The sequence below is a fragment of the Erigeron canadensis genome, chromosome 5 (assembly GCF_010389155.1).
Source record: "Erigeron canadensis isolate Cc75 chromosome 5, C_canadensis_v1, whole genome shotgun sequence".
NCBI lineage: Eukaryota > Viridiplantae > Streptophyta > Magnoliopsida > Asterales > Asteraceae > Erigeron > Erigeron canadensis.
The window spans coordinates 45,299,553-45,313,413 of NC_057765.1; the positions used below are offsets into that span (position 1 = coordinate 45,299,553).

The 13,861-nt window shown below is 35.5% G+C and overlaps 1 protein-coding gene across 3 annotated transcripts; it reads left to right on the plus strand.

The window, feature by feature from the left end:
- Window positions 1-1,081: 1,081 nt before the first annotated feature.
- LOC122599822 lies at window positions 1,082-7,378 on the plus strand. Of its 3 annotated transcripts, none has more exons than XM_043772410.1 (5): window positions 1,082-1,254; window positions 1,473-1,642; window positions 1,954-2,187; window positions 5,164-5,315; window positions 7,046-7,378. In XM_043772410.1, the coding sequence occupies exons 1-5, from the start codon at window positions 1,159-1,161 to the stop codon at window positions 7,225-7,227; spliced, it is 834 nt and encodes a 277-aa protein (XP_043628345.1). In that variant the 5' UTR covers window positions 1,082-1,158; the 3' UTR covers window positions 7,228-7,378. The 3 variants fall into 3 exon arrangements, with proteins under 3 accessions (XP_043628345.1, XP_043628343.1, XP_043628344.1); XM_043772408.1 differs by having other exon boundaries at window positions 1,083-1,254; window positions 1,458-1,642; XM_043772409.1 differs by having other exon boundaries at window positions 1,084-1,254; window positions 1,458-1,642; window positions 1,957-2,187.
- Window positions 7,379-13,861: the final 6,483 nt, after the last annotated feature.

Genomic DNA, 13,861 nt, shown 5'->3' on the forward strand with positions numbered 1-13,861 from the left:
CCATCAATACATATATATCTAAAAATCCATTATCCAACTATTTCCTTATTAAGTATATAGATAGATGTAACAACAGGCATGAAGAGTATAAAAGTTTATAAATTACTAAAACATATAAAATGTATAGTAATTATATCGATATACAAATCCCATATCAATGTTTCTATTACTTTCCTCGATAATTTATTAGTGTTACCAAATTCATGAGACAAAAATTCCTTTGCCAACAACCCTACAATACATTCGGCGACCATCCCTTTTCGTCATCATTCTCCAACCATCATTGTCTCTTTGTCTTTTGTCTATATTTATATATCTATCTCTATATACGAATATATACCTTTATATGTGTGTGTCAGAAGTAAAAAAAAAAAGTTTTACCTTTTCAGATGTAGGGGTTGTGGTGGTGGTGGGGTTTGGGTGGACCGGCGGCTAGGGTTTTAACAGTAAAAAAACAATCAAACAAATAAACTTCGGTCACCCTTCCAACCTGTTTTGATTATGAGGCAATGATGACCGACTACTAAACATCACCACCACCAGTGACCAGATCTCCGATGGTAACACAAACGAGTACACATATATACGATGTGTATTATAAATGTAAGTATCGTTACCACCTTTCAAATCTGAATGCTCTGAGATTCTGATTTAGATGAATGTATGCATATATATATGTGTTTGTATCTATGTGTGGGATGGGTGGGGATCTTAAACTTCCTTTCCAATTTTCTTTGTAAAAATTTATTATCATTTGTAAGTTGTAATTTGTAAAAGAAGTGTACAGTTATATAGATTTAGATAGATGGATATAGATATCATATATATAAATTTAGGTTTTTCGGACAGGAAGAAAAAAATATATTAAGCTTATAATTAGTCTTTTAGCTTTGAAAATGACACAAATACCCCCACGTGGAAAAGCACGTGAGGGTGTTAACGGATTGCATTTGATGATCGATAAATAAGGATGAAACTTGACTACTGGGTATAACCACAGGGATCGTTAATTTAATTTATCTTAAGGTTATGAGACGTGGCATGAAAATATTGGCGTGATCACGCAAGTAAGTAAAAAAAAGTACTCGTATCGTCTATATCTATCGAGCTGCAAAACCCGACGACGAGGACACCGTTTATCCGAAATAGGAATAAGTAATGGAAAATCCAGTAGGATCCACCGACAATCCTCTAAACCCGAAACCCTCTTCTTCTTCATCATCATCACATGATCCTCCTCATAAGCACCACCAGGTTTGTTTTGTTTTGTTTTTTTAGGACTTTACTGTTTTTAAACTATGTATCTAGATCTTTGTGATGAAAACTAGGGCAATCTTTTATTTTTATCCTAGTCAGTGCAGCTTAATTGTGATTATATATATTGATGATCTGATTATTATATAAACCGATCTGATATCCTCGGAACACGAATGTATTTAAAGGATGATTAATTGCAGTTTTCTGGCTTCCAGCCACCAAATGCGATGATGCTGATGTTCCCCCATCATCATCATGAGGAAGCCATGGAGGATCATGGAGCGGGATTGTACGCGGTCCCCACTTTTCCTAATTCATTCATGGGACCAACCATCCCCACATCCAACAATCTCCTCCTCATCCCTTTCACTTACAACCTTCCTACGTAAGTTAGTTTCCTCTTCCTTCCTTCTTTTCTGTCTCTCTGTGTGTGTAGGTAGTAGTTTTAGTTATTTGTCATTGATTTTAGTTATCTTCTATCAAAAGAAGAAAAAGGAATATATATATATATATATCATGTAAAATTTTATTAACAACAACTTAGATAGGTCAATACATTATTCAGTGGAGTGGGGTGGGGTGTCTCATTGATATTATTTAGCTTGCAATAGATGGAGAACAGTCAATAGGGAAAGTGTTATAATCAGACTAATTACTATTATCTTATTAAATCCCATTAGTTTTGTGTAAATGTAGCAGTGGACCAACTCCATCTGAAGCTGGAACAGGGGGCGATGACCAAGGCCAAGTAAGACAGCAGCAACAACAGGCTGGACAACAAAGACAAGTTGTGGTCAGGAGATTCCAAATTGCAATTCACCTTGATCTAATGCTCATATTAAAGCTGGCAGCTGTTATTTTTTTGTTCAACCAAGATGGCTCAAGAAAAAGGCTCGTCCTGCTCATCTTTTTAGCTTCACTAATATATCTGTAAGTAATTAACTCATTTCCTTCTTTCTTTGCATATACCACTCCCGCTTTTCCAAGAAAGAGTTTGAGTTAGACTTTGTGAGTCATTTGTATGGCGTTTTGCTTTAAATGTGATTTCTCACTAAAGGGGAATATCTGATTAGTAGAGGTGGCATGACAAGTGGATTGGGTAACCAGTCAATATGGATGGCAAGCTTCTATTCTTTAAGCTTTGTGGTTTAAATCTGTTGAGTCGGATTGACTTGTAACAACTTATTTTTTCTTTCCTCATAATTACCCAAGGGGATGACATTGGTGCTGCTGCAACTATTTGTTTTCTGGCTGTCTTGTTAGGAATAAACTGCACACACACACAAACACAAGAACCAGAAAATAACAAGAAAGAAGAACACAAGAGATATAACGTGGTATCTCACACTAAACTGTGTGAACTAATCCACAGGGGGCAAAGAGGTTTTATATTGATTTTTCCACACAAATACATGTACAAGAGATCTGTTTATATAGGCTACAATTAGGGTATAAAACTTGTTCACCAAGTCAGCTTAAAACAGAACCGGGCCTAAGTAACGAGGCCTGCTGCCATCAAGGCCTTCTGTCTTTAGAATCTGCTGCTGGAAATCTGTAGCCTTTAAAGGGCTGAGCCATAGACACCAATAACTAACAATCTCCCACTTGGTGTCTTCGGACCTCGAATTGCACCATCTTCAATCTCTTCTGTACATTTGTATTAAGAACCAAATCTTGTTCTTCAATGCGCCCTATTTACCCCCGGGCCTCCTCGTCGGTTCACTTGAAGGCTGTTGAAACTCCAAGTTTCAGCTCATCAGTCACGGCCATCTTTGCCCTTGACTCGTCCTCTGTCTATACCGGCTCCCACTGAAACGTACTGCCAGATCCTGAGAACAAACACTATCCTTGGTAAGCAAGAAATCATCTGGAGAGACTTTATCAGTCGAAATTCTGGTTTTCACAACCCACTGTCGTCTGGAAGCTGTAACGGAAGCTTTGACTATCTTACTGCCAATGTTCCCACTGTCGTGGGTAACATGAAACGAAGCACCAGAATCCATTACCCAGGAATCCACACTACTTTCTACACTACAGATTAAAGCATATTATTCTCCTCCTTCTTTTCATCCGGACATTGATTCCTAAAATGACCGACCTCAGGTCACATCATTACAAGCCTTAGACTGACTCCTTTTTCTGTTTCCACTTCTACTACCTCTGTTATTACTCCTTCCTTTACCTACATTCAACAAGTGACTCGATGATTCGACAGAATTATTTTGTCTGACGGCTTCCCCTAGAATTAAATCTCGAATCCCTTCAAAAGTGAGCTTTTTGGATCCCGCAGAACTTGTAACGGCTGTAACAGTTCTGGACCAACTGTCAGGTAAAGAAGATAACAGTAGCAAAGCCTGGACCTCATCATCGAATTTTATCTGCACTGACTCAAGTCTAGACAAAATCGAATTCATATTTTTGATGTGCACTGTTATTGAACTTCCTTCCTTCATTGTATTCACCAAATCTCGAATCAAGAAAACTTTATTTTCTGCCGAAGGCTTCTCGTACATATTAGACAACACATCCATGATTTCCTTCGCTGTCTTCTCTTTCAGAATGTTGAATGCACCATCCTTTGATAATGATGCACCATCCTTTGATAATGTCAACCGAATAACTGCCTTAACTTTCTTATCCAAAGTTTCCCATTCGTCTGGTTTTATACTCTCCGGTCTTTCACCCGACAATACCACGTCTAATTCCTTCTGAACTAGCAAATCTTCTACTTGCATCTTCCACCAACTAAAATTTTTCCCATTGAACTTTTCAATAGTAAACTTTCCATCTTCTGCCATTACAATGACTCGATGAACTAACTGTTTACAAAGAAAAACAGATCAACCTGGGCAGAAAAACAGCAGCAACAGTGTTTTTTCAGCAGCAGAACAGCGACAGCAAGGCGGCACCCCCGAAACAGCTGTTTCACAGCTGCAGTAAAGCTAATTCAGTGGTCTTTAAAGAAGACAGAACCCTAGCAGTTGGCTGGAGTTCAAACAGAAGCGGCAGTAGATGGTTTTGGCCGGAACCCTAATCTGGGTGATGGCTGTGGTGGCTGGACTTAGCCGGAACCCTAATATGGGTGACGGCTGGGTAGGTGATGGCTGTTTGATCTGTGTGAAACCTGCTCTCATACCACTTGTTAGGAATAAAACTGCACACACACACAAACACAAGAACCAGAAAATAACAAGAAAGAAGAACGCAAGAGATTTAATGTGGTATCTCACACTAAACTGTGTGAACTAATCCACGGGGGGCAAAGAGGTTTTCTATTGATTTTTCCACACAAATACATGTACAAGAGATCTGTTTATATAGGCTACAATTAGGGTATAAAACTTGTTCACCAAGTCAGCTTAAAACAGAACCGGGCCTAAGTAATGAGGCCTGCTGCCATCAAGGCCTTCTGTCTTTAGAATCTGCTGCTGGAAATCTGTAGCCTTTAAGGGCTGGGCCGTAGACACAATAACTAACATGTCTATCACAGAGTCCGTTAGTTGTACATAATATATCCCTCATTTAAAGTATTTGTGACAGTAGGATTACATATATGCTGCCCGCAGCATACTTCATTTCTCCATTAATTAATGCGCTAATTATGTTTACAGAATGTCAGAAGCAATACTATAAGAATTTATAATAATCCAAATCTTCGAATAAAAACGGCTTAGGAGGTTGTATATTCTAAATTTTCCCATTTTACTTGTTCCTATTTTAGCTTAGTCTTGTGATTTCACCCATTTGATGCAAAACACAACCCAAAACGACCCATTTATAAGTGAGTTGGTTTGGCAAAATGGACTTGGAAATATTGGGCTAAACATCTATCACTAGGACATGATTGAAATTTTATTTGAGTGTATCTTAATAGTCAACTTTATTCTTTTGTGATGTATATACCAGGTATCAAACTGGAGCTCTTGCGCCGTTAATACGGTGGCTCACACAAAATATGCAGAGGGCGGCTACACCTCCCCAGCAACCAAGGCCTGCTGTTCGGGCAGATAACATCCCTGCAGCTGCGGGGCAGGAAAACGAGAATGCTCCTTTGTTAGGTATCCCTCCGATCTTCTTGCTAGCCACTAGATTAACCTTTTTTTTAAGATCAAAGAAAAGTACAACTTAAAAAGTTAATGGGTAGAAGTGGCAGATTGGGCAATTGGATAACAACTTAAAACATAATATATGACCCATTTACATATCCAAGCATCTGAGCATTATCCATGATTATGGGTCCCATTTACATGATGGGAATAATAATGAATGTGTGACCCACCAAACAAAAGAATTGAGTAAACTGAAGAGCATCTAATTGTTGTTTCAAACCTTGATTTCTTCGTTCATAATTTACATATTGTGAAGTATAATCTAGTGTTCATTATCACTTTTCGTGAACTGGTAAAGTACTAGAATTTGTTAGTTATTGTGCACAGTCTACTTATTAAACTAGATTTAGACCCGCTTCAATTACACAAGAATCGGGATGTTTATGACATTTTCATGATAAGATGGCTTATATAAATACTTCGTAAAGAATGTAAGTATAATCTGAGTAAAAAATGTGATACTAAAACATTGGAATCATATACTACTGTAGTATTCCATCTTTTTTGATACTTCTTTGGAGATGACTAATGACATTGGTTGTAGTATTTTTTGATCTGCCATGCTTGTCACATATCAACATCTTGAAACCTTTTTTCGATTTAACTCTAGAGATTGCAACGTACAATTTTGTGTGAGAAAATTGGACTTTGTAGATACAACGCGTCAGGTTATTAAAGTTGTCCTTAATTTTTGTTAATTGTTATTGCGAAAGAAACCACTAATTTGCATTCATCTTATGTTATTGTTTATTTTGCAATAATATATTTAAATAAAATGTTTTTTAGCTTTGATTGAATTTTGGGTGTATATATGGAGTTATGGACTAATTAAAACAATAAATGAATTAAAAAGATATCTCTATCTCCTTTATTATTTTGGGTTTTTTATTTATGGTATGTCTTAAGAAATTAAGCATATTTTTTTCCCCAAAAAGCAAGTTATGGTTTCCAAAATGCCCTTCCACACACTACAACACTAAATTACCATATCTACCCTTATAACAAATCGTCACTCCTAAAACAAAGTTTCGCCGCAACGAGTGGGTATTATGCTCATATTTATAATTAGTATTGGGTCTAAGATATAGACTAATTTAAAACATTGGAAGATATAAGAAGATATATAGTTATATTAAGATAACAATTATTAGCATTTTTAATGTGAAAAGTGTAAATAAATTAATAACATAAGCAAGGTCCAATTTGAGAAAAAAAAAAGAGATTTGATTGGCTAATAAGTGATTAGAGCAACCTTTAATATGTAGGAACTAGGAAGATCTATCTATCTGTGTGTGTGTGTGTTTTCTGCGAGTAGGATAGGATCCAATTTACTGCTTTAATTCGCAATGTAGTCGCAATCTACATTGCAATGCCTCAATAAAACATTCCTATATGCTTATTTGTATACTTAGAGAACCCAAATAGCATGTCGACAGATAAAGTAAGTAGCAATAAAATACAAGATTTCTCTAATCGTCTTTGCTTCCAAGTGGCAGCCGAATCTCCCAACTCTCAATGACACCGAACTTAACTCTAGTTAAATAATCAAATCAAGCATTCCTATAATATAAAGCAACTCAATCTTGAATATAATATATAGCTTCAAGAATAGTGTAACTTATTCTATTATGTGAATATTGTTGCCTCATGTGGCTCTAACATATACGAACCCCTATCAGATGGACAAGCTGGAGGTGAAAATGAGAACCGTCCAGTGGGTGATGCAAATCAGCCTCTGAATGAACAAGAACATGGTGTGGTCAATGGGAACAACAGATGGTGGGGGATTGTAAAGGAGATACAGTTAATTGTTTTTGGCTTCATCACTTCTCTTCTTCCAGGATTTCACAACATCGATTGAGAACCAAATTGTTTATGGATTAGGTTTTTATACAATCAAGTGCTTAGGTCGTAATCTTCTAGAGTGTGGGTGCTGACAATGAATGTAACAACATTATATTCTTTTTACTGTAGATGACACATATTGTAAGCTTAATAAGTGCTTTATATGACGCTTAATGAGTAACTTATAAATGCCTTATGGGGATAGCCAGATGTGACCTGGAAAACCCAAAAACTGAAATAGGGCCCTGACTGAAATCAAGTTCTTTATTTTAGGCTCTCGGTTTTGTTCTATTGTTTTTTGAATGGTCAAAATTTGAAATTATTAGAATAGGGTTAACTAGCAAGTTAGTAGAGGCCAAAATTACAATCTACAAATCCCATATAACAATTATATGGATCTTTAAGTGCTAAAATTGCAAAAGAGTTTGAAAAAAGCTTGTGCCAATTATAGTTGGACCTGGAAGGGAGAAACAACCGCGGGCACTTCACTTTTCCTAACCCAGACTGTGGAAGTGTGAATCCATAAGTAAAAAACCGAACCAATTAAAACCTTTTTACTTGTCCCCCGAGAGTTGTTATGAAGTGTATTATTCCATGTTTTCCAAATATGCCACCACCATATAAACAATAAAGGTTGTAATCTATGGTAAATTCTATTTGAAACCTTCATTCCCACGCACCAAGTAAGAATCTCTTCCGGAGTCGAATGAGGTATATTCAGGTGTGCCCACACACCCATTAAGGTTCCAATTTCAAAAGCCAACTCACGACGATGAAATATATGTTTAATGTCTTCAACACCCAAAAGACATTGCAAGGACCAAAACTAGTGATTTCGACGCCTCTGGCAAATAAATTAATGCTAGTAGGAACACAGTTCTCTGCAATCTCCACATGAACAAATATAGTTTTTTAGGCACTAGCATATGCGTATCCCATATAGTTTTGCAATTATTACTAAACACCCGATCACAATCAACCATAAATCGAAGTTGAGCAATAGAGAAATCCACTTTTACCATCCAGGTTCCATGCCCATCTATCACCCACCTCGATATCGAACCCATTCGCAAGTTTATTCACCAAATCTTGCAAGAGCTTAAATTCACAATCTAATCTAAGAGTTCTTAGTCGATTCCAAACCCATTAATCATTTAGCCGTCGCTCACTTATGGTGCAACTTTATTTTGTTTCAAGTGCAAATAGCCTGTGAAAACATTACATCCGTACAGAAGGCCGTTCCCAACTTAGGACTTATGGCATTAGAATTAATAGAGGGAATAGTAGTGGAATACCGTGACAACATCTCACCGTTCCCGCTTAAGGCTCTTGGTTTCTTAATTTTTAAAACTTGGTCTCTTCCGACAAAAGTAGAAAAGTAAAGCAAAGTAACTCTCAATGTCATCTTCTACGGGTTATGGGTCCCAATATCGTCTTTCACGGTGTATGGAGGAGGTTGAGATATAGACAGTCTTACCCCTACCAAAGGTAGAGAGGCTGCTTCCAGGTTCTACTAAAGGTAGAAAAGGACCTCCATCGTTGTTGGGCATGAGGATCGAATCCATGACCTCTGTCTCCATAGGCAAGGGTTCTAACCACTGATCCGACAAAAGTAGGTTATATATCTATTCGGAATGATTTTTTAATTTCTTTTAATTATATCCATGATCTAATTTTCAAATTAGAAAAGGCACTAAGGGTTTGTATTCTACTATCATTTGTTGTGTTTCGGTTTCACACCAATCTTGATTGGATTTGAAATTTCAAATGGAATAGTACTCATCTGATGAAGTTTTTTCATTTGAGTTAATGGATGGCAAGTTAGATATTTTGTGAAGGGGAAATGATATTCCTACAACATATTTTTGCCATCTATAACAATACATGCATCATGCAGTTTTATTCTGTGTATAAAAATCAATACATTTGTTGTAGATGGCAAAATTTTGTTGTAGAAATATCACTTCTCTTTGTGAAGCAGACCACTCGATTGCATACAAATAGTCATATGTTACCTACTTAATCATAAATTTAATCGAGTCTCGAGCAACCCTTTTATAATGAAAAATGATAAATGAATCTAATTTATATGTCTAATAATCTATTTATATGTCTAATAATTTAATGGAACATGCTAGTATGCTACATTTTAGTATATGTAGCTTGTTAGGTTTCTAGTTTCCTTGTACCTTAAGATTCTTAGCGTGTTGTCTTTTCAATTCTATTTGTATTTTTTGGTCTCTAGCATCTTGTTAGATGGTCGTTATTTAATAAAATTGTTGCCGTTCAAATATATATATATATATATTACGAGAGAAAGTACCCGCACGTTGCGACGGTGATATGGTGGAGTGATAGGTCATAGGAGAAGATAAGTCAGAGTGTGATACCCAAATGCCTTAGGCGTACAGGCTCTGCCCTCGGATTTAAAAATTCATCGAAAGTATATCGAATGACATTTCTAATGAGTGAAATTTTAAGAACACTCATACAATTTTTATAATTTATCGATATACGATTTTTGAGATAAAAGATTTTGAATGAATTCGAGGAGTAAAATAATTTATGGAGGAGAGAGAAAAAAATGAGTGGGTGAGATTTGAGGAGAAGGAGAAAAATGAGTGGTTGAGATTTAAGGGTATTATACGTTTATTAGGTAAAGATGTTTAAATTAATGAATAAATAAGAGGTGTATTTTTGTCGGTTTAAATCATCTATTCTTAAAGAAAAGGCTCCTCTATTATAAGATAACTAGATTATTACCCGCATAATACGCGGAAACATATATAATTAATGACATGTTAAATTTTTATAATATCATAAGTTGACAAATATTTAACCAGGTAAGAATTAAACCACTAAAAAACAAGAAGTTACATTAGTGGTCGTTTAGATTCTGGTTAACAGTGACCATACAGTTGAAAAATTGATACATCATCTATTAGAAGTCTCGCTAAGTAAGGTTTCTATTTCTTTGGATGTCTTTATTTCATCCGGATATGTCTGCATTGTCATTGTACTTATGTTTTAACGTTTGCTCAGATAATTTAGTTATACACCAAAATTACTAAGCAATTTAATTGTCAATCTATATATCGTATGTTGTGTTAATCTAACTTAAAATTATGCATAATATCATTGCAATTTTCTTACAATTACTTTTCTAATATATAATTGTGATAGCTTACTATATACTCCATATTTGTTTTTTTAGTTCTTTATTAAAAGGCCGGTCTGACATCCAGTCCGGTTTTCAACACATTGATTTAATAAAAAAACGTTATATGATAAAAATTCTATACAAAAGTCCTTCTAACCAAATTTTATTCGCTATATGATAAAATTTCTATACAAAAATATAATTTAATAAAAACGTATTACATTAAAAAAAATTCTGTTAAAAAATTTAAAAATAATTTTAAAGATAAAAAATAATGTAAAATATAAAAATATTAGTTTTCATAATTATATCATTAAAAAGATCATTAACGTCTACAAACTTAAATAAGAAAATAAAAATAATTTAAACTTATTAAAGTTAAATTAAAACTAAAAAAGTTAAATAAGGTATACGACATCATTATTTGATCTAATAGCTCTAATTAAAAGTTGAACTTCATCTAAGAGTTCATACTTCTCCAATTATGAATTAATGTTTCTCTTTTATATATATTTAGAGATATAGATATAGATATATAAAGCAAGTTTCATTTACATCTTTCAACAATCAACAATACATCAAAATCATATTACATCAATAACTTACACTGCTCGCCGTCACCACCACCACCAATCATCGCAGCCACACTGCCACCATTGTAACCACCATCAATTGTCGCTACTGTCGCTACCGCCACACACCACTACCACCGCCACCCCTATTAGAACGGAAAATGGTAAATCAATCTAATTTATATACCTATAATTAATAGTATATTCTAAAATAAATTTCATTTCCAACTTTCAACATTCAACACCGTCGCTACCGTCGGGCGCCACCACAACCCGTCATCGTCGCTGCCATTACACCGTCACATTGCGCTTGCATAACTGTTATCTAAAACCTTTAGATTTTGATATATGAATTCCATTAAGTCTTTAATTCTAATCTTATTCTTTGATTCATATAAATGTCATAATCTTATAGTTAAAATTGATTTTTAGGTTGATCTTATTTTCAGAAAATGATTGATCCTTCTAATTAAACGTCATAAAAAACCTCCTAACTATAGGAATGTAACATTTGTCAAAATCAAAGGATGGAATTAAGAGAAAAATTCAGTAAAAGAGACTTGTCAAGTAGTTAGGATATTAAAAAAATATTTTTAAAAAAATTATCATTTCCCTTTCTAAAATATCTTTTTTAGATAACTTGGATAGGCTTTGCTTGATAGCAATAAATTGTACAAGTCAACTTAATTAATGCATTTAAACCTCCCCACCACGTAAAGGCCATTTTCGTCACCACGCTACAATAGCAAATCCGTCATTTCATACTCATCCAACCACATTTGAAACCGAAGCCTTCCCACTCCTGGTCACTTCTTTTATTTATACAAAATATACAATTACATACATAAATCAACGGTTGGATAAATGGTTAACATTTTGTCTCTGGAGACATGCAAGGCTGGATCTTATAGATGGAATATGAAAACAACCTCCTTATACTGTCGTCGTACGGGTAAAGTTGTCTACATCTTAACAGCCTCGAATGGAAAGTATGAGCGTTCCATGACTTTTTTCCACTTAACAACCTACATACACGTTAACCATTGGGTAATAGCCTACTTGATACTTTTAAGAAGTATTTTTCCTACTTCATACTTTTATCTAAATTTTTCGGGTAACCAGTTTCACAACCCATTTGCAGCCCTAATTTTCTATCAAAGCTATAGCAAGAATACATTAATATGATTCAATCTGGGCACAATTTGCAAGAGTAACACCACTAATCAACACTGCTGGAATAAAAACCGGAGTCAGCACAAATATATTTGTAAAACAAAGATCAAACTGTCTAACCAATATGCTGATTCGCATTGTAGAGCTAAAGAACATTACAGAAGACCAGAAGTATATGAGTTGACAACCAAGCAACGAATTACAATGTCATCCTTTTTACATATTGAAAAAACAGAATCCACAAAAGCATAGAAAATTGACATAGACAAGCAACTGTAGCTTCTTCGATTTTGGTTTTCTTACAAATAGGGTCAGTCAGAGCTCATAACACAAGCTGATATCCACACCCACAACAGCAAAACTTCCTTTGCTCTATTTTTCGTCATCATCACCATCTTTAATTTTAAAGATCTCTCGAGGTGCTGCCTCTAATAAAGAAACCTCGTCGACTGCCACCTACAAATACATCTTTAAACCGGGATATGGGACCCACCAACCTCCCAAATTTCTGTCAACAAAAAATACCACTTCAATATTTGAAACTTGAAGATCATATGCTATTTCACCCATAAATCTATACATGAATATTATCTTAAGGTGATTTCATATTATGTGGCTAACTAAAATACAAAATCATTTTAGCTTCCAAGTGGTAACAGCACTTTGAGTAAGAAATCACCAAGCCAAGCTTCATGAACAGCAAGCCAGTGCCTACTTAAGATCATGATGGATAGGTTTGGAATATCCTAGAAAGCACAACAAAGCTCTAGGAGTCTAGGGCGATGGAGAGTCCCCTAGAAAATCAAGCATTCATGTAATTTGTACCATCTAAAAGGTTCTTAAAACCAAAATGGTTCATTGGGACTGAAGCTTGCTAGAAGAGGGAAACCTCTATGGTTTATAAGCACCATAGTTGTACACATCATAAAAAAACACCAACAAACTTCTAGTGTAACTCAATCCCCTCCTGTGTTCTTCATAGCCTTCTAAGAAGACATCTGATGTTCTCCCAAGGCTTACATGACTCAACGAGCACTGAAGCTTCTAACATCGCGCAATGCTTCATATAGCAATACAAGTCGGTACCTTTTATTAATACACAAAATACAAGCATGGTCCTAAAGTTGATATGCAATATTTGGAACTAACCCAATTTATCCCACTGTAAAATACACCTGACTAGTGGAAATGTCACTCAAAATCAGCTGCATCGTTTCCACAATGATGCTCTGAGGGGTATTTCAAAAATGTTGATAGAACGGAGGGGACATGATGAGGAAAGTGATACGGATCAGGAGGTGGCAGAAGGTTGGGCTGGGCTGGGCTCTTATTAATAAATTACGGTTGATTATTATTAGATAATTATGTGTTTTCCAAGTTAGGGTTAAGGCTATGTCCTATTTAAATAAGGCTTGTAGCCACCGTGTTTTAGGTCATTGGAGATTATTATTAATTGTTCTTAGGAACTCAGGGCAGCTGGGGGATTAATCCAGATTATCTTGTCTTCTTTCTTTATTTTCTATTTTATTCGCATCAGTTGCTATTTCCGGGTCTGGTATACATCAATTGGTATCAGAGACGTTGCTCTTGTGACGGTGGGAAAGATGACTCGAAAACTTACTGAGGTGGACGCCGACTTGAAGAAACTACAGAAGGCTTCAGAGGAAATGCTGCTGCCGCAACAGCTCGGTTTGAGGAGATGAAGGTGGATTTCAAGGTTGCCTTGGAGGAAACAACTAACAAAA

Excerpts from the sequence above, each read along its gene's own strand:
- LOC122599822 (XM_043772408.1), top strand. The coding sequence starts at position 1,159 with ATGGAAAATCCAGTAGGATCCACCGACAATCCTCTAAACCCGAAACCC. Across the intron at positions 1,255-1,457 it reads CTCCTCATAAGCACCACCAG|TTTTCTGGCTTCCAGCCACC; the intron begins GTTTGTTTTGTT and ends GATTAATTGCAG. Across the intron at positions 2,188-5,163 it reads TTAGCTTCACTAATATATCT|GTATCAAACTGGAGCTCTTG; the intron begins GTAAGTAATTAA and ends TGTATATACCAG.